This window comes from Gopherus flavomarginatus, chromosome 1 (assembly GCF_025201925.1).
Source record: "Gopherus flavomarginatus isolate rGopFla2 chromosome 1, rGopFla2.mat.asm, whole genome shotgun sequence".
Taxonomy (NCBI): domain Eukaryota; kingdom Metazoa; phylum Chordata; order Testudines; family Testudinidae; genus Gopherus; species Gopherus flavomarginatus.
Window position 1 is genome coordinate 109964784 of NC_066617.1, and position 19802 is coordinate 109984585.

The 19802-nt window shown below is 46.6% G+C and overlaps 1 protein-coding gene across 2 annotated transcripts in view; it reads right to left on the minus strand.

Annotated features, from left to right (window-relative positions):
- Positions 1–19802, minus strand: part of DENND2A (DENN domain containing 2A) — an 87275-nt gene that overhangs the window by 19829 nt on the left and 47644 nt on the right. For both annotated transcript variants that reach the window (XM_050918103.1, XM_050918113.1), the window contains exons 5-13: positions 18562–18683; positions 13955–14152; positions 11170–11263; positions 8880–8930; positions 3996–4183; positions 3055–3164; positions 2702–2771; positions 2251–2328; positions 1612–1752 (exon numbers count right to left, since the gene is read on the minus strand). In XM_050918103.1, coding sequence (XP_050774060.1) covers positions 1612–1752; positions 2251–2328; positions 2702–2771; positions 3055–3164; positions 3996–4183; positions 8880–8930; positions 11170–11263; positions 13955–14152; positions 18562–18683 — 1052 coding nt within the window. The remainder of the gene's footprint in view (positions 1–1611; positions 1753–2250; positions 2329–2701; positions 2772–3054; positions 3165–3995; positions 4184–8879; positions 8931–11169; positions 11264–13954; positions 14153–18561; positions 18684–19802) is intronic.

Below are 19802 nucleotides of genomic sequence, written 5' to 3' on the forward strand. Positions count from 1 at the left end.
AACTAAAAGGGAAAAAATTCTGTGAATTATGCCCAATAGTTGAAAATGTTGGCATAGTCCAAGGCCCTGAGATGAACATTCTCAGTCCTGCCATGAGTGCAGGGGACTGTACTAGCTGATCTCTCGAGGTCCCTTCCAGTCCTATGATTCTTAGAGCAAAATGGCTTTATTCAAAATGTTAACAGGTCTTTGTGGATGAAATAGTAACCTATTTCTAGTAAACAAACAAAAGGATATACTATGTGAAACATGTACGGCCCAGCAAATGATGGATCATCTCTCATGGAATTGTAAAAACTGTACATGTACTATGGCTTCTGAGTTTTCTATATCAATAAGAAAATTTTCTTTGCCATTCCTGACCAGAATACAAGGAAAATGGGGGCCCAATAAAAAAAGCTATTTTGCAATTCTTTAAGAATACTGGGAAAGGTGACAGACTTTAAATCATAACCTACCTCCAAAGGCATGGCAGTCAGACACACAGAACGTGACTCTGCTGTGCCACCAAACCCAAGAAGATGAAGAAGGAGGAGGGGGCTGCAGGGAGAGAGTCCGCGGTAACTCTTTGGGACTACAGAGTGAAGAGGCTCAAGAAAGAAGCCCAGGGGTGGAGAGTTGGCCCTGCAATCCTCTCCTAAACAGAAAGCTCTGGCAGAAGCCAGGAGAGAGACAAAACAGCCACTGGGAGTGGAGCAGGCTCCAGTGGTAAGCCCTGATAGAAGGGCAGGATTTGGACTCTCCCATGGAAAGAGTCCTAGGAAGTGCTCAGCGGAGGACCAGAGCAGCAGAGAGAGATAAAAGGTGAAGCCCAAGGAGGGCAGGAATTGATTTTTTAGTTTGTATACCTTTAGTTTGGAATTTGTATTTGGGGACCCAGAGAAGAACCCTGAGAAATCCTAGCCCCTGAGAAGGGGATAAAGAGAGAGGAACACCCTGAGAGAAGGGTGTGTGAGGATAACAAGGCCCAGACTTGGGGCTGAAGACCTTGTTAGCAAAGCAATGGACAGTTTCTTTTTGGGACTCTCATATTCCGGAAGGGGAGAGACTTTAAAGTGACCTGGCTAGAGATCTGAGTCATAGGCAGGGCCGGCTCCAGGGTTTTTGCGCCCCAAGTGGTGAAAAAAAACAACACAAAACCCCACATTTGCGATCGGCAGCAGCTTCACCGCGCTGCTTTCTTCTTTGGTGGCAATTCGGCGGCAGGTCCTTTGCTCCAAGAGGGACTGATGGACCCGCCACCGAATTGCAGCCGAAGAGCCCGACTTGCTGCATCTTCCCCTTGGCCACCCCAAGCATCTGCTTGCTGAGCTGGTGCCTGGAGCTGGCCCTGGTCATGGGAAGAGGCAGAGCACAGAGGACTAGAGCCATTAGTGGCCCAGAACAGCCCCAGAATATAGGGAGCATGAAGGATTTTTGAAGACACCTGCCTCAGGAACAGAGGAACTGAGAATCAATCCCTTTGACACTAAACTCGAGCCTCCACTTCACAGGAATTTGCATATTTCCACAGCCCTGCACTACAGGTGTAGGCCTGATTTATTATTCCAGCAGGTGTTTGCTGGCCTGTCCTATCATCCCATCCTCCTGCAGTTCTGGTGTTGTCCTTACTTCAGTCCCTGAGCCTGGTAGGAAGTTCTTGACTGTGATGGTCCGGCCCAGCGCAGGGAAAGGAGCTTCCATGACACTCCTCATGAGAGGCTGCACCAAAGCAGGGGAAATCCCCCGTCTTTTCTCAACCTCGTCTAAGATCTGGAAGAAAGAACATCAAGCCACAGATGTATAAACAGGAGGCAAGAGAGAGACAGAGAATAAAATACAAAAGCATTAACATTCCCTCCTTACCCCAGCGCGTGTGGAGCCCAAATATGCAGTATCATAATATTATGGAGTGAGCAAGAGAGACTAGAGTGGAAACCTTGGGTGAAATCCTTGCTCCACTGAAGTCAACAGTAAAACCCACTGACTTCAGTGGAGCCAGGATTTCATCCTTTATCTTGGAATTTCTTTGCTCTGGTCGTTTTATTAAAGGAACAAGCCAATGTTTGCTGGTCCATATTTTTATGTAATTTAATTTTTAATAGTCTGTTTGCAAAGTTCATGTAATTAGTGTGTGTTCCCCCTCCCAATGCCATCTTCCAGGGTCTCAAGTCTGAGCCCTCCACTTTACTGAACCTCATTATTCTAGCCTTGATTTTGCTTTCAGCTTCATTACTATCCGTGCAGGTTCTCTCCCTCTTTCCCCCTCACCTTAGAGAAGAGGTTGAAGCATCCAAGGCGGCTCACAATGCAGTAAACTTCAGGGAGACGCTTCCCTTTCCCACTGGGCTTTCAAGAGAGAAACACAAACGCACCAAAAAAGGCAGTTAGTTCAACCTAGGCAGAGAGCAAGCGACTGCATTCTTTGCGCTGCTCAGGAACTGGCTGGTGAAACAGAAGAAGCTCTCATTGCAAAATCGTGAGAAACATGAAAAGGGGCTGTATTTTGGAGTGAGGGGATGGATTCTGAAGAGGGACCTTGAACAGAGCAGCACAGGGAAGCAGAAAGCTGGAGAGTGTCCTCTGCTGTGCCATTTGCTTCTTCGCTGACTAGAACAGCAGAAGTCCCCCACCCCCATCCAGTTGGTGCCAGCAATACAAACACCACAGAGGAAGGTTTCCCCTTCAGACCCTTTTAGGCAACAGAATGGTGAATAGTTACCAGTAGCCTTCTGCAATATCCAAACCGTCTACTCCCATCCTCACCAGTCAGGACAAAGGAGAAGGTCTCACTGCAGTAGGGAGAACAGAGACCAGAAGAAGAAAAAAACTTGTCACATTAGGAAACACCACCGTACACACACCCACTCCACCACACACAGAACACTTTACTCCTTTCATATTTCCACCTTTTCCCCTCTCATGCCATCAGTTCTGTTCCCTTCTGGACTCTCCAGGCGTGTCTCTGCCCCTACTGGGTTTCTCTCTCTTTGCCTTAACAGCTCCCATGGCTAAGTGAGTTGTACGTACAAACCCAGTTCTCACGGGGGTGGGGAGAGGAAAACACCTGCCTACCTGGCAAATTGGTAGATGGGCACCCAGTCCTTAGCATCGGGGAAGCAAAACTGAGGAATAGCTTTCAACTGATCCTCTGCCTCTCGCATGAATTTGAAGGAACGCTCGAGCTAGAGGAGAAGAGAAGGAGGGAATGTTTTCAATTAGTCACATGGGGATGGAACGGCTTCAAATATTTGTCCAGTGATAAATGAAGAGGTGATGACAGAGACTAAGCTTCTGCCTGGAAGATATTAAAATTGCTTCTCTACTAGCTCACCTGACCCTAGGAATTTTTTAAGTCATTCCCCTCACACACTCCCCACCAAACCCTACTTTTGCATTTGTTTGTCCCTGCTGGGTCTCACTTCTATCCTGTGATATAACTAAGAGCTCAGTAAAGGGAGGAGGCTATCTGTGCAGGGACATGTGTGCAGAATAAAGCCTGCAGCTAACTCTTATTACACCATGTTGGAAAATGCACTGCCACATGTTTTTATTTGGTCCTGTTTCTCATGCCAAGAGAGACCTATTGGTAATAGCTTTGCTCTCTCTGCAATGACAGTTTTCTGCACCCTGAGAATCACAGTTGCTGGTCTCTCCTAGCAGTACCAAGTTGCTTCCCTTTTATTGAGACAAGGGGTGGAAGAATTTTTTACACCCTTTTTCCCAGGGCAGTGAAGAGTCAAAGTAGCTGCTCCATCCGCACTCAAGAACATCATGAAGTTCATGGAGGGCAGGGCAACCTCCAAATCTTCTGTCCTATTAAACAATGGCACAGTAGGGGATTATCCTGCATTACATTACAGGCTAACATGAGAGCTCTAACTTCCCCCGAGAGTCTCCTGTTTAATCATGCATCCTGCAGCACACTAGCCAGGAGGGCAATGGGTTCCAGATGGGGATGAAGAACCTAAATGACGAAACTGCTACACCGGTAGGCCTTTGCCCGTGTACCGAACCTTTAATGGAAACTGCTGGGTGACTTCAGGGACATATGCAGCCCCAGCCTGTTTCTTGTGCAGTGATACCACGACGAAGTACTCAAACAGCTGCCTCTCTTGGTACTCAATCAAGTCCCGCTCCAAGGTTTGATACCGTGGGGCTTGCTTCAGGCGGGACTTCACATGTACCAGCCGTTGACTGTGAGCTGCAAAGAGAGAGAGAGAGAGTCATTTGTTACTGGAATTTGGATAGAGCTCCCACCATGCTTTGGAATGACCTATTGTGAGCTCACCACGATTGTAATGTGTTTCCTTTCCCAAGGGCTGAGTGAGAGGCGGAAACATTTGGAAGTTGTGCTATACAGCTTCCAAGGAAAAGCTGTAATGGCTGAGACAGTATGTAATCCAAGCAGTGTTTCAACACAGGTGTATATCACTGGCCAAAAGCACACGGGAAGAGGGGACAAGAGTGTGGGTCGAGGTGGAGCAGTGATTTAATAGGTAGACTTTTCTGCCGGGGAGATCCAAATTGAAATCCAGGTGGGGTAGCAAGTGAAAGAGAGAGTTCCTGGGGTCATCCTCATCTTTATTCATCTACCTGTCAAAGCCAGCACATGTGACTGATGGCAGCACTTGAAGCCCAGAACTAGAGTAGCTGGGGATACTGTAGGTCAGAACACAGTCAGGCTGAGTAATGTCACGGCCCAGGGCTGTAATGGCGTGATGGGGGAAGCTGTAGGCCAGGAATGAAATGCATTGGCAGATGGATGAGTGAAAAAGATTGCCTGATGCCAGCCCATACTATGTCTGAAGCTAATCAGAGCTCAAATTATTTTTATTTTTTAAAACAAGGGCCAAGTTCACCCAAAGATACTGGGAAAAGAACAAAACTGACCAGCAGCCTGAGACTACCACAATGTACAAACAATGGGAAAATAAACACTCCAATCGGGAAAGTAATGAAAAGCCACCCACTGGGGAGAGGCCAGACAAGATTCCTTTGGAACATTTTCCCCTGTAGTTTTATAGTTAGGTTCAAAGTAAATCTCCAAAAGTGCCCCCCTCCTCCCATAAAAGTAAAGTGGTAACGAACTGCAAGACAAGACTGCAGAATATGTCACAGCCAAGCACCCTGTGCTGCTGGGTGGCAGAGTGATGCCCCCAAGTTTGACAGGGGCAATCCATGATGGTGTACTGGAACTGATCAGCACCAAATAAAGTGAATGCAAACAAGAGCTCTGCCCAAGAAGAGGCTGCCCCTTGGAGACTTATATGAATGCCTTTGGCCAGATCTTTGGCCCCTCATTAGGTTGCTTTGTGCTGCTCATAGGTTCCAGCTGAATACCACTGACAGCAGCCCCGTGGCTGCTCTAAGTTACACCAGGAAGTGAAATAATGCCTGGTCAGGATATAAGGGGACTGGAAATATAGCTTACAATCATCTTTTATCCCCATCCCACCTGCACCACTCAGGGCCTGGCTACAGGTGGGGTTAAGGCCCTTTATTGTCTAAGGCAGGATTTTCAAAAACATTCAGCACTGGCCTAAATCAACTCCCTCTGAAGCTAATGGGAATTTTACTACTGTCTTCAATAGAAGCAGAGTAGGTTGAGTGCTTCTGAAAATGCCACCCGTGCCCCCAAGGATGCATATACACAGTACCCTTCTTTCGGCGACATGTAGTGTACATACGTGTGTAGTCTCCCTAGCACAGGTATAAATAGAAGAATAAAATGGTGAGCCACGGCTTAGGGGAGTAGGTACAGACATACCTGAAGGCTGTGGGTATGTATGTGAGAACATACACTACGTGCCTCTCCACTCGCTCAAGCGTGCCTCCCCATCTACACTGCTATTTTTAGCAGCATAGTGCCCCGCTGCCTCCTGGCTGCTGGGGAAAGGCTCTGGCAGGGGGGAGGCAGTGGAAAAAGGCTTGCCTGCCCCCTTCCAGAGTCTTTCCTTGCTGCAGCTAAAGACTCCGTCAGCAGGGAAAGGCTCTACCAGCCTCCCACTGCTGGAACCTTTCCCTGCAGCAGGAAAAGACTCCAGAAGCGGGGAAAGGCTCTGGCAGGGAGAAGGCAGCACAGAAAGCCTGAGCCTCTGCCAGAGTCTTTCACTGACATGCGTAACTACATGCCGCAGTGTGGACACAGTGTGCTTTTCACTGCAGTAGCTACACATACACTACATGCTGCCCGCAGTCATGTGCAATGTAGATGCAGCCTATACATCTTGTGCAATCCCATTAAACGGTTGTTGTCATGGCAGAATCTGGCTTCAGTGTTCTCGCTTCCCTAATGGACAGCACTTAATTTACTGTCTCAAACAGAAAGCCCTAAACATAAAACATTTCAATTACAAAATGGGCCCACTTTCCTAGTATTTAAAACAGTGGCACCATACTGTTTGAGTCAGGAGAATAAGTGCACGGGGAACACATCTCAGCAACACATCGTGGCTCCGTAGTTCTGATTCACACCTTTAAAGAGACAGGTGTTATCTGCATCATCAGATTCAGAGTCATGTTTGGATTCTGAGACCCTCGGATTTGGTGCTCTTTGGATCTGAGGTTTTGGTTCAGCTGTGAGTTAGTTTCCCACGCGTGAAAAAGAGCTCTGAGTAAGCTCAAAAATTTGTCTCTCTCTCCAACAGAAGTTGGTCCAATGGAAGATATTACCTCACCCACCTTGCCTCTCCACACTAACCGGCTCCTGCTCATGGGAGAGCAAAATCCTCCCTTCTGGATTTTTAAAACAGGCAGGTTCCATCTCCAAAGAGATGCACTTTCCATGAATAGAAAAAGCAAACTAGCAATGAAGCAAAAGCTGGTGAAACAAGGAGAAGAAAGTCTTGAAATCTGCTCTTGTTGAACACGTGGAATGCCCACACGCATGTGCAGAATTTACAATCTTTTTCAGCACATGAACACATGGGAACATAGAGGCAGTGTAGATTTTACCACTCTAGCACTGTGGTACAGCGGTAACACACTAACGTTTTTTACTGGAAGATTTTCATGTAGTGACTGGACAATGGCTATATGATATTGCAGTAGAATTGTTCCCACATTGCCTTGGAACGTATGGGCCAAAGAGGTGGTGTTTGGACCCTTATCTGGATTAAGTGTAGGTTTGAGGCCCAATCAGGGCTCTAACTCAGGTTCAGACGAAAGCCTCCTGAGCTGTTCTCACTAGGGGCTGGTCTACACTAGGGGAGGGGATCGATCTAAGATACGCAACTTCAGCTACATGAATAACGTAGCTGAAGTTGAAGTATCTTAGATCGAATTACTTACCATCCTCACGGCACGGGATCGACATCCACGGCTCCCCCTGTCGACTCCGCTACAGCCGTTCGCGTTGGTGGAGTTCCGGAGTCGACAAGAGCGCGTTCGGGGATCAATATATCACGTCTAGATGAGACGTGATATATCGATCCCTGAGAAATCGATTGCTACCCGCCGATACGGTGGGTAGTGAAGACGTAGCCTAGGTTTCAGCTAACTGCAAAGTGGATAACAGGCCTGTGATATGTGGTCAGGTGCTAGGACCCTGCACAGAGATACAGGCCTATTGAGCTGATTCACTCTGGCAGCCAGACCAGACAGTTTATATTAACTCCAGTCCAGGAATAGAAAAGGGCTCTATGAGGCTCATTGAGTATCCCTCAGGGTATGTCTGCACTGCAATTAAAAACCTGCATCGGGCCCGTGCCAGCTGACTTGGACTTGTGGGGCTTGGGGTAAAGGGCTGTTTAACTGTGGCATAGACGCTTGGCCTCAGGCTGGAGCTGCAGCCTGGGCTCTAGGACCCTGCAAGGTGGGAGGGCTGCAGACTGAGCGTGAACATCTACACCTCAATTTAAAAGCCCCTTAGCCCAATCCTCATGAGCCCAAGTCAGCCGACATGGGCCAGCTGCAGGTGTCTAATTGCAGTGTAGACATACCTTCTGACGCAGAGCTAAGTTGCGTCAGGGACACAAGGGTCCTGCAGGGAAAAACCCTGCTAACAGCTAAATTCAGGAGGATGCTCAGGGTGATGTTTATGTTTGTTTTAATTTTTCTATTCAGGCAACCCCCCAAAAGGGATAAGGTCAGGTCATCTCCAGTACTAGTGCACTGTGTGAGAAGCAGGGTGGGAATGCCACCTGCTTATCCCGGCCCTGCACCAGGATCTGACCTGTTCCCCAAACCACAGGGCTAGGGTTGTATCTCTGCACAGGAATCTGAAAACCCTTATAGTTGGGGGAGTTCAGATTTCAAATGCCAGTTTCAGCTGGTTTCTAATTACGGCTATAAATCCAGACATAATCATAGTGTTGCTAGTACAGTGCTGGAGTGATAACCAGGGCAGGAAATTCAAGGAGATTCTGCAGGAATCCCATGGACGCTGATACAACACATAGTTCCTCTAGGGCTGAGCAAACAGCCTCACGTAGGCACAGGAGTTTCACAGGAGAGCATGTAGTGCAGCTCAAACTCTCCACTGAGCTGTGTTCCTACGCTGCAATAGTTTGCTCCTCAAGTGAGGGCTTTGGACTATGCTCATGCTGTCACATTGCAGTGCTGCCTCTGGCAGCCTTCTTCACACATTTATGATCCTTTACTTATCAAAACCTCTTCTGAACTGCCTCAGTGTCCAAGCCAACTCCCACGACAGTAAGTTTAGAAACTCCCATTGACTTCTGTGGGAGTTGGAACGGGCTCTTGGTTTGGTTTGGGCTCTCGTGTCTCAAACTGAGCTTCTCCTGTGGTTCTGTGGCCTTTGACGTCTCTCTTTTCTGAGTGGAAATGAGTCTCTTCTCTAAGTGCCGCAAAGAGAACAGGAAAGAGCTAATACACCCCTGGAAATCAAGTGTGAGTTACCATCTCCCACGTGTGTGAGGAGGGCAAACTTTTCTTACCTTTCAGTTTCTCTTCCGTGTCACTGTCCGATTCACTGTTCTCATCTGTAACTACCAGGAAACATGAAATAAAGACTGTCTAAAAATAGTGCACTGCTTATGGATGGCAGAATAAAACCAGACTTAACCACTTCAGGAGGCAGAATGTATTGCACACAAGGGCTCTTTCTTCCTAGGGGTGCCCATGACAATAGAGCCTTAGCTCACCATTCTTGATACCTTCCTGTCCATTTGAGGGCATTCAGAAAAGAGCAACAAAAGCGATTATGTGTATAGAGCGAAAGGAAAAATCCAGAAAGCTTCAGCTGACATTCAGTTGATTGTATGGATGTAACCAAGCACAAAATTTGGATCTAATATGCTTATCTTGGCTACACAATAACTTGAGGGACAGGGGGAACACAGTTAAATGCCATTCTGTATCAGATGCACGGTCTGTCTAGTCCAGTATCCTGCTGCAGATAGCGTCCAGAACCAGATGCATTAGAAGAAGGTGCCAGAAACCCCCAGAGTAATCTGCCCCCATTAAGGGCTCTTTCTAATCCCCAAAAAAGATTGTTTTAAAACCCGAAACAAAAGCTTTTATATATATCATGACAAACATCTACAAGCATCTGTGAGAAAGAAACACCAAGAAGAGGAGGAATTGTTCAGTGCAACCCACGAGGTTACCATTAGGAGTAATGGACTAAAACTGAGTCGAGGGGGAAATATCCTTACAGTAAGAGCTCCTAGGCCAGTGATCCCCAACCTTTCTGTTGCAATGGCATATTCATGTTCCCAGAAGAGTGTGGCTGGTGCCAGATGACCAGACGCTGAAATGCCACCGAGAACCAGCATCATCGAGACGCTTCGCCACTGAAATGCCGCCGAGAACTGGCGTCATCAAGAAGCATCACCGCCGAAATGCCGCTGAGAAGCTGTGGCATTTCGTCGGCGATGCTTCTTGGCGTTGCTGCTTCTCGGCAGCATTTTGGCGGCTGGTTGTCCGGCGGCCGCGCTCCTCAGTGGTGGGTTGTCCGGCGGAAGCACTCACTTGTCAATAGGCGGGCGCACATAAATGCCCCAGTGGGCACCATGGCTCCCGCGGGCACCGCATTGGGGACCACTGTCCTAGGCTATGTCTTCACTGCACTTTGTCAGTAAAATTTTGTAAGTCAGGGTGTGAAAAAAAAACCACACCTTTGGCTGACAAAAGTTTTATCGACAAAAAGTGCCGGTGCGGCTAGCACTATGTCAGTGGGAGATGCTCTCCTGCTAACAAACCTACTGCCCTTGTTGGGGCTGGTTTTATTTTGTTGGCAGAAGAGCTCTCTGTGGCTAAACAGGAGACATTACAGTGGCACTGCTGTATTGGCACAGTTGTGCCACTGTAGGGTGTGCAGTGTAGACATAGCCTTAGATAGTGGACTAGCCTTTAGCTTCATAAAAAGGGCCCTACCAAATTCGCAGCCATGAAAAACACATCAGGGACCATGAAATCTGGTCTCTCCCACTCCGTGAAATCTGGTCTTTTGTGTGCTTTTATCCTATACTACACAGATTTCATGGGGGAGACCAGCATTTCTCAAATTGGGGGTACTGACTCAAAAAGGAGTTTGTGGGGGGGTCACAAGGTTATTTTAGGGGGGATCACAGTATTGCCACTCTTACTTCTGTCCTGCCTTCAGAGCTGGGTGGCCGGAGAGTGGTGGCTGTTGGCCAGGCAACCAGCTCTGAGGGCGCGTCCCGCCAGCAGCAGCATAGAAGTAAGGGTGGCAATACCACACCATGTCATCCTTACTTCTGAGCTGCTGCCTTCAGAGCTGGGCGGCCAGAGAGCATTGGCTGCTGACTGAGCACCCAGCTCTTCAGGCAGCAGTGCAGAAGTAAGGGTGGAAATACAATACCAGGTCATCCTTACTTCTGCGCTGCTGCTGGTAGCGGCTCTGCCTTCAGAGCTGGGCTCTAGCCGGCAGCCACGGCTCTCCAGCTGCCCAGCTCTGAAGGCAGCGCTGCCGCCAGCAGCAGCAATAAGGGTAGCAGTACTGCAACCCCCACAATTACAACACCGTGAAATTTCAGATTTAAATAGCTGGAATAATAAAATTTATTATTTTTAAATTCCAATGATGGTTAAATTGACCAAAATGGACTGTGAATTTAGTAGAGCCCTATTCATAAAGGAAGCCCCAGCCAGTCCTTTTACACCAAACCAGACAAAGTGTTAGAAAACATACTGTACATCACAAAAAATGCAAGCCAGGTAGAAACTCTCAAAAAGACGCAGCTTTGGTCAAAGTTCATTTACCTTTCCCTGAATTGCTCTCCGTAGACTGGGACAGCCTCTTGACACGCTTCTTTCCCCTTCGGGCCTCATAAATGGCATTGATTTTCAATACCAGCTGCTCAGCAAGCAAGAGACAGAAAACAGGGTTAGTGCCCTTTCCCCAATAAGGGAGATGAAAATGTTATTGTTCCAAAGGGAATTTTCAGTTTCCTAATCCTGGTCAACAACCTTCCCACCACTAGACCCTATAGGTACCATAAACACTATGACCCTGTCTACTCTTTGTTGACAATGAGTCCCCCTGGGCCAACCCCTGGACCAGCCCTCCCCACCCCAGTGGATTCGAGAACAACAGATCACCAGTGAAGATTAGGGTTAAACTGTTCTCAACACCTCTTACAGAAAGCATGTTAGAGACCTATGGAGGATTTGAAAACCTACTTAGGTTACTGAGAACCTTATTTAAAAAATGCTTTAGACACGTTATACATTTTCCACATGGGGGAAATCAGTGCTGAAACTGCTGTTAAAATGAGCTTTTAAAACAAGTCTTTTAGTGCAGTCCCTTCCGTAGACTAGTCAGGGCTGTAGATTCAAGGGGTCAGCTCATCATCCCTCTTCGCACTGCAGGCAGAGAGTGACTCTCACAGGGCAAATGGGGGTTCCCCTGGTGTAGGGAAATCCCCAAGTGGTTTGAAGTCACTATAGCCAGTTCAAGGCCAGGGGGCTTGTGGCCATCAGCTGGTCCAGTTGGTGTCCTGGGAGTAGGATGAATGGGGCATGATCAGCTCTTGCTGTCATCTAAGACCAGTGGCTCCTAGGCTATATAGCACACCTGAGGCTGATCTACCTTGGCCCAAAGCATTGCCTGGGTATGGGATGGCAACAAGGTGGCAGAATGCAACTTACACACAGGTAGATCTGAAAATCCAGCTCCGAGAGTTTTAAAAAACAATTTCAAGCAAATCCCGTCCCATCAACCCCAGGGGCACAGCTCAATTATTGATACTTTTAAATATGAAATGGATGCCTAACATGACACAACACATCATGCAGATGGGATCTTGTGAGAGGCAAAAGAAGGGGCCACAAGAAGCAAAAACGTGTTATGTTAACAGTTTGGCTTTGTTACTACGCTAGTACACACACACCTATGAGTGACCCTGGACAACAACGATTGTGTAATCGACAATGATAAAGAGGTGCTGGACTTACTGACTTAGTAGAAATTTGGTCAGAAATGCTTTAAACAAAAGCCTTTAAGATAGATCATTTATTTCACATCTCGAGCTGTCTGTCCTGGTTCTCATGTTGGTACCAACTTCAATGTATATAGTAAATCTTATTCCCGGGCACACAGCATTACACTCACCAATAAGTTCACACCCCTTAACTTCCCCCTCCATGGCACTTATTGTGAACTTGTGTACACACATGCACATCCTGAAATGTGAATGCTCTCTCTCTCTCTCACACACCCACAATATGTACACAATTAAATTTGTACACATGAGAACACATTATCAGAAGACATAAATATACACAAGCACACATTTTCCCAAAGGAAGACTGTCTGCTCAGAGACACAGTTGCAGCCTAACACTGCTAACCTTTGCCAAAGCCTTGCTGAGAGCAGGAAAAATAACCATGTTTTGAAAGCATTCAATACGTGGTCCATAGCCTCACTTGAATTGAACCCAACTACACTCCAATCTAAATCTAAAATAGTGTCATGATATATGAAATCACAGTCAATCTTAAACAGGAAGTGTTAAAGAAAACATCTATAACTACAGACAAACCAACAAAATTCTACACAGCTTGAATTCCAGTTTTGTCTCCTTTGTTTACATGAGATCACACCCCTGCTTGGAACTCTTACAGCACACTGAGACAGCTAGTGAATAATATCTTGAAAGAAAATATATATTATCACCAGGTAACAATTATTGGACACATGGCCCTTCATTGGAGCCATTGCACTCCATGCCCTTCACTAAACATGGTTGGAAACCAAGATTCATTCTTTGCAAAAAAAATCATCAATTTTCTATCAACATTTGAATTTCATTAAAAAAATCTAGTTGAAATTTCTAATTCTGATTTTTTTTTTTACTTGTTTTATCCCTCACAGTAGTGTGGGACATGACAGAGAGGAAAAAACCCATTCTTTAGACCAGTGGTTCTCAACCTTTCCAGACTACTGTATTCCTTTCAGGAGTCTGATTTGTCCTGTGTACCTCAAGTTTCATGACACTTAACTACTTGCTTACAAAATCAAACATAAAAATACAGAAGTGTCACAGCACACTATTATGGAAAAATTGCTTGCTTTCTAATTTTTGCCATATAATTATAAAATAAAGCAACTAGAATATAAATATTATACTTCCATTTCAGTGTATAGTATGTAAAGCAGTATAAAGTCATTGTCTGTATGAAATTTTAGTTTGTACTGACTTCACTAGTGCTTTTTATGTACCTGTTGTAAAACTAGATCAATATCTAGAGGAATTGATGTACCCTCTGGAATACCTCTGTGTGTCCCCAGGGATACATGTGCTTCTGGTTGAGAACCACTGCTTTAGACCTTGCAGAGATCTTTGGACCCCTTTTCCCATGAGAAAAAGGGTGGGTGGGATGTAGAAAATATGTAGCACTAACTGTGAAAGGTTAATGGAAATCAAGTCATAGCCCAGAACTCTTCCTAAATTTTATGGGCATGACATTGGAAATTGCACCAAAAAGTCATTTTTATCAATGTGAGAAGCCAGGATAAGGGGGGGGGGGGGAAACCTGACGTTACCTTGGGAATCTTCCTTCTCCTCTTGCCATTCTGAGAATCTCCCAGGGAGAAGAAGGTATCATCTGGACTGCTGGGGGTAGAGGGAGGGCTGATTTTGGAAGGGGACCCAGTACCGTCACGGCTCAGTTTCCGTATGTCCAGCAGTTTGAAACTCCGCCGCTCTGAGTTTTGTCGAAAGAAAATGGGTTTGGAAAGCAACTGGGGAAGGAGACAGAACAGAGGAGAGGAAATACATTAACACAGCACTCTATCTCATTATACTTCTCAAGGAAACGTGACAGCACTAATTTCAATTAGGTGAGCTGGAGCACATGGCTAGCACACAGGCAGATGCGGCTTACCAGTATGCTTGGCAGAAATTTGCATGGCTGTCACGGTTTACATAGGACTACCGTGAAAGACAATTAAAGACAATATTTCAGAGGAAGGTGCAAGAAACCCTATCATGGACAGCAATGGAAGTTAGTTTCTTCCTAAGCCCATCAGTAAGTGTTTGGTTAAGTTCAGTCGCAACCCAACAGGCTGGTATATTATAGTATCAATGTTCAGATTCTAAATTCCCCAGACCAAAGGAGCTGGGAGTAGTGCCAAAGCAGCATACTCATGGGGAGGGAGTGCCTCATATATCCTAGAGAACAACTCCTGGACAATGCTGGGAGAAGCTCCAGAGAGAGATAGGGCCACTGTGAAATGACACTTTGGGGGGAAGCGTGAAGAGGAAGTAGAGGAAGGAATACAGAGGGAAGTCATGGAACATTCTCTCCTCACCAGTTCTAATCCCTCTACTATTTGTAACTTTTTTACTTAGTGAAACTACAGGAACCCATGTGTGGGCGTGAAGGTGCAGCTTACCTTCACATCATCAGAGTTGGCCAGTGCCTACAATTTCTCCTGTTGGTATATCACAGGATGAGGCTTGGGCCTTTAAGAGGGTCAAAGTTCAACTCACTCCTGTGATAGTGGGATTTTCAAACGCACTCAGCGTTGGCCTAATTCTGCTCCCATTTGAAGTCAATGGGAGTTCTGCCTTTGAGTCAACAGGCACAGAGTTAGGCCAGTGCTGTTTAGATAACAAGCAGTTAATTCAAATGGATTTAAAATTCAGCTCTCTGATTAAATCCAAGCAAGTTGCTTTTCAGTGCAATGACTCTTGGTAACAACTTTTATCGCATTCTCCTTCTTTATAGCACAGCAGCACCCAGAAGGCTCGAGCAGGATCAGCCCTTCATTGTGTTGGGTGGTGTACACCCACAGAGACAATCCCTGCCCTGAAGAGCTTACTCTGCACCCCCCTCCCAGGAATGGAACACCTTCCAGGGAGGAAGGAATTGGGGGCAAAAATGAGCCGTCTGCTTCTTCACGGCTTCCGAGAGGGTGAATAAGCTTCTCCTTTGGAGACTGGTCTCCACTGCTTCTTCCATTAACCCAATGATTTGATTTATGTATGATGGGTCTTCAGGGTGGGGAGCCTCTCAGACAGTCCTAGTCAGTTCTGGGTTGGTGGAATGGGATGGGGCAGGGTTCTACCATGATTTGGGTCCAGTAAGGTCCATGCTATAGTTGAAATTATGTTGGCTATCAGACAGGGTGTTAACAGCACATTTTTCCTGACCAACGCGGACAGCAATTTTTTGTGTTAAGAACCATGTAGCAGTATAACTGTGTTATTTCAGCTCCTAGATATGACCTTGACAGGGGAGCCATAAGGATTAAATTCATCCCCATGCAGAGGGCCAGCACAAGGCCTATGCAATAGTTCAGTCCCATTTTGAGAGCTTGAGTGGGACTTAAGAGGTGGATGGGTCCTTGTATGTGCCCTTTGCACAGGTGTGAATTCCATCCCAAATACCTGTGATGAAGAGATTAGCTCTACAGCCATGCTACAGTTTACCTTTGGGGGTAGGGAGCTGATCAAAAAATGCAGACACATTTTCAAAAGAACACTTCATTGCAATTTCACATTTTCTAAAAAATCTCAATCACTCTAGAAGCTGGTTGAAAAACAGCAACATTTTTTGGGGGGTAGAAGGGGGAAAGATGTCAACATTTGGAAAAAATTTAAATCAGCCCTAATAACAATATCTGTAGTTTGGATAGCATGGCGAGTACTATTGGTAAGGAAAATTGAGTTTATACCCCCGCTGTCAATATTACTTGTTACTAGCATGATCTTCTACTGTCACATGGGCTGAGCCTGAGGCAGCTGGACAGTGTAAGGCAGCGTTTCTCAAATTCAGCCACTGGAACCACCAGGGGCTTTTCTTGCAGCCACGACAGCCTCTTGGTCAGTGGGGGTGGGGTGGCAAAGCAGTGGAACCTCCCCCAGGGCCACCACCAGGGGTTGGTCCCTGCCCTACTCTGGAGCCCCAAACGCCAGAGGAGCAGGCAACCAGTGAGTTCCCCACCTTGCTAGGGGTGGTGAGTCCTGGCTTCAGCCCTGGGGTGGTGGGCAGCAGGATCAGGTCATGAGTCTTTGGGTTCTGGCTCTGGACTCTGGCCATACGGTGGCCGTGCCAGCCCTTGGCTCACACACCTCACATCACCCCTGGCCCCTGCTGCCTCACTGGTCACCCATTCATCCCCCCATTGCTCCTGGACACTGCTGTCCCCCTACCCACCTCCCTGTCCAGGACTTCTGGCTTGCCAGGGCTGAGTAAGTCTGCTGTGAAAATTGATATGTGTATGTCTATTAATATCACTTTTCACAGCAGACTTACTAGCTAGCTGGGAAGCTGTGAAAAACGATATTAACAAACATACAAATGTTACTCTTCGCAGCAGCAGACTTACTAGCTATCACGATTTTTAAAAAGCTACCGAAAAGCTGAAGAAACAACAAGAAGAGAGAAGAATGTGCAAAGCACCTTATTTGGATTTCTATTCTGTTTAGATCCCATAAAGAATAGTGACAACTGTACATTATTTTTATTATTGAGTCTGCAAAAAAACCTCAAACCCTACAAAATTAAATTACAATGATTTGGAAGCATATATGTGCATATTTATTTGTTTTTCCTAAAGTTAATTAAGTATTTTAGGAAAAATTGTCAGAGCAGCCTCCAGCAAGAGTTGGTGGCTGCACTCTGAGGTCACCAAAAAATTGGTTGTGAGAACCCTGGTCTAAGGCTAGGGCAGGTAGCAACTGGAACGACACAGGAGGCAGACAGCACGGCTGCCCTTCACTGGATCACAAGCTTCCAGAAAGAGGCTCAGACCATACATTTACTTCCTCCTCTGGTCTCATTGCTAAAGAGAAAGACAGCATCAGACAGAGTTGCAGCACTTGCGTGAGATGGGGGAGTCCTCAAGAAAGTAGGACTCCAAGGGTGCACTTGTTAAGGCTGTCTGAGCTAGCCAGGAATTCTAGTAAGCACTTCCCAGTGAAACCACAGGGAATTGGTTGCTACCTTTAACCAAATTTATCAACAGAAATCCAACAGGACCTTCCTAATGGAGGGGGCAATAGATGCTTCACTTCACAATTCTTAACAGTTGCAAAAATGGATTACATATTGCCTATGGATGCTGATCAGATTGCTGGGCCTTGACTGGCGGCGCATCCAGTGCCACTTTAAAGAGGAGGAGGCTACCTTACACTGCAGCAATGAATGGCCTTTCCCTGGTTTTAAATATTGTGAATCAATGTAGCCCTCACAAAATTATGAGGCTAAAAGAGCAGGGCTGAGCGAAATACAAAGCAGCCCGGAACAGGTAAAACTTCTTCCTCGTAGCTCTGCCAATTGGTCCTCAACTCTAAACTGCAACGCCACCGTGCTCTCCGGTTCTGGGGTTCCGCTAGATTGAAACTGAGATTGCCACCTGGTGAGGATTCGTTGTAGAACTGGGCCCAGACCAACACTCCAAATGCAAACGCCCCTGAACCTCAAGATAGGTCAGCCCTGAAACCAAATTTTGCAATGGAGTTCCACGGTTAGTTTTGTGCTGGACATGTGAAGAGACTAGATCAGAGCACAACTCATTTTCATTTGGAACCTAGTAAAAATCTGACTCCAGGTTTCCTAAGGCGAAAGGCCAACACGAGCCCACTGCACTACCACAGCCCTTAGCATGTGTGTGCATATGTGAGTTACTATCTTAGTTAAGATCAAACAGCTACTCTTCCTTTTGTGATCTGCTTGCTTTCTCTCAAACTGCTTGCACGATGTTTAGGCTTCACTGGGAACACGTATTTACAGAGGAAATGGATCAAAACAGGATTTTGTCCAAAATAAAACATGATCGCGGGTATCACACCCTTCTTGCATAAAATCTTAATGTAGCACTGACAATTACAAACCCTTAAATCTTATCATGGATTATTCAGCAAGTTCCAGATGAATGCTCCTGGCATGCTGCTTAGGAGTTAACCCCAATGTGAGAAAAACAAAAACAAGACACCATACCAAAGGGTGAACATGGGAATTCCTGTGCTCATGGCTCTCTATTCTCGCTCTGGCACTTCCCCTCAACAGTAGCTAAAACCTAAAAGGTGAAATCCTGGCCCCATTAAAGTCAATAGTAAAACTCCATTGACCTCAATGAGAGCAGGATCTCACTCAAAGCCTTTTGGGAACTGGACACAAGTCATGCTGGTTGAACCAGGATACCTTGGGGGGCGTGCCAGGTACAGAAGAGGTGGGGGATGCTGGGAAAGTCAGGACACATTTCTTCCCCAGGCAGCGACTGTTCATCTCAATGTCTTCGTAGGGGTTTTCCTTCGATGGTGGATCTGCAGCAAAGAGCCACATGCTATAGGTAAGAAACACAGAAAATCCTGGAGGAGTCCCACAAAATCTCTGCTGGGATCCTATGGCTTTCTCCCACCCCCCACATCTGGTGGTTAAAAAAAATTGTTCTCAAACATTCTTGCTATCCCTTCCCTCTCTCAAGCTCTGGGAATCCAGCTGCTTACTGGATTGCATCCAAATCCTGACCAGGATGTATCCAGCCATAGAATTATGTCACAGGAGTTAGAGACCAATTAAGTCCTACAGTCCATTTCCCTGTCAATGGAGAAGTCATAAGGTTTTCATATAGCGTGGCCCTTAACATCCCTTCTCTTCATTCTTCTGATTCCCTGTTCTCTCTGAATTAAAGATCTGTGCTCCATCTAAGTCCCACTTAAGCCTTCCAAATATCATTTAAGTGGGTTGTAAGTGGTGCATAAGCTTCATGCTGCTAATTTGGGGTGCCCTGATTCGTAGGTGCCCACCTTGAGACAGCTAGTGCCTGATTCTTCAGAAATGCTGAGCACCCACAACTCCAGTTAACTTAAAAGTGAGCTGAAGATACAGTCAAACCTCGCCATAACGTGCCCCGCCATAACGTGAAATCGCATATAACGGGATCATAAGTTGGCTCCCCTTTAAGGCCTAATACCACTGGTCCCCAACGCCATGGTGCCCACCAGGACATTGACGTGCCCCTGTCTAGTGCCCAGCAGGGGACACAAGCTGCGGCCCTGTGCCTGCCGGGGACAGAGAACTCCGAGGCTGCGGGCGCCAGTGCTCTCTGTCCTCGGCAGGTGCGGGGCCACGGCTTCTCTCCCTTTTGGGCACTAGGAGCACTAGGCACTAGGCGGCGCACATCAGTACACCACGTTGGGGATCACTGATTTAAACTGACCGGCTTGAAACCCCGCTATACTGCGACCCCGCCTTTATTGCGATGGAATTTTTTGGACCCCAAACATAGCATTATAGAGAGGTTTCGCTGTATTCAGCGCCTCTGAGAGATCAGGCCCTAGGTGTCTCAGTCTGGGTACCTAAAATCAGTGACGGAAAATGTAGGCCCAAGTGTCTGAATGGGCAGGCAATTTATTATGAGTCTTCCCTTTCCTTATGCATAC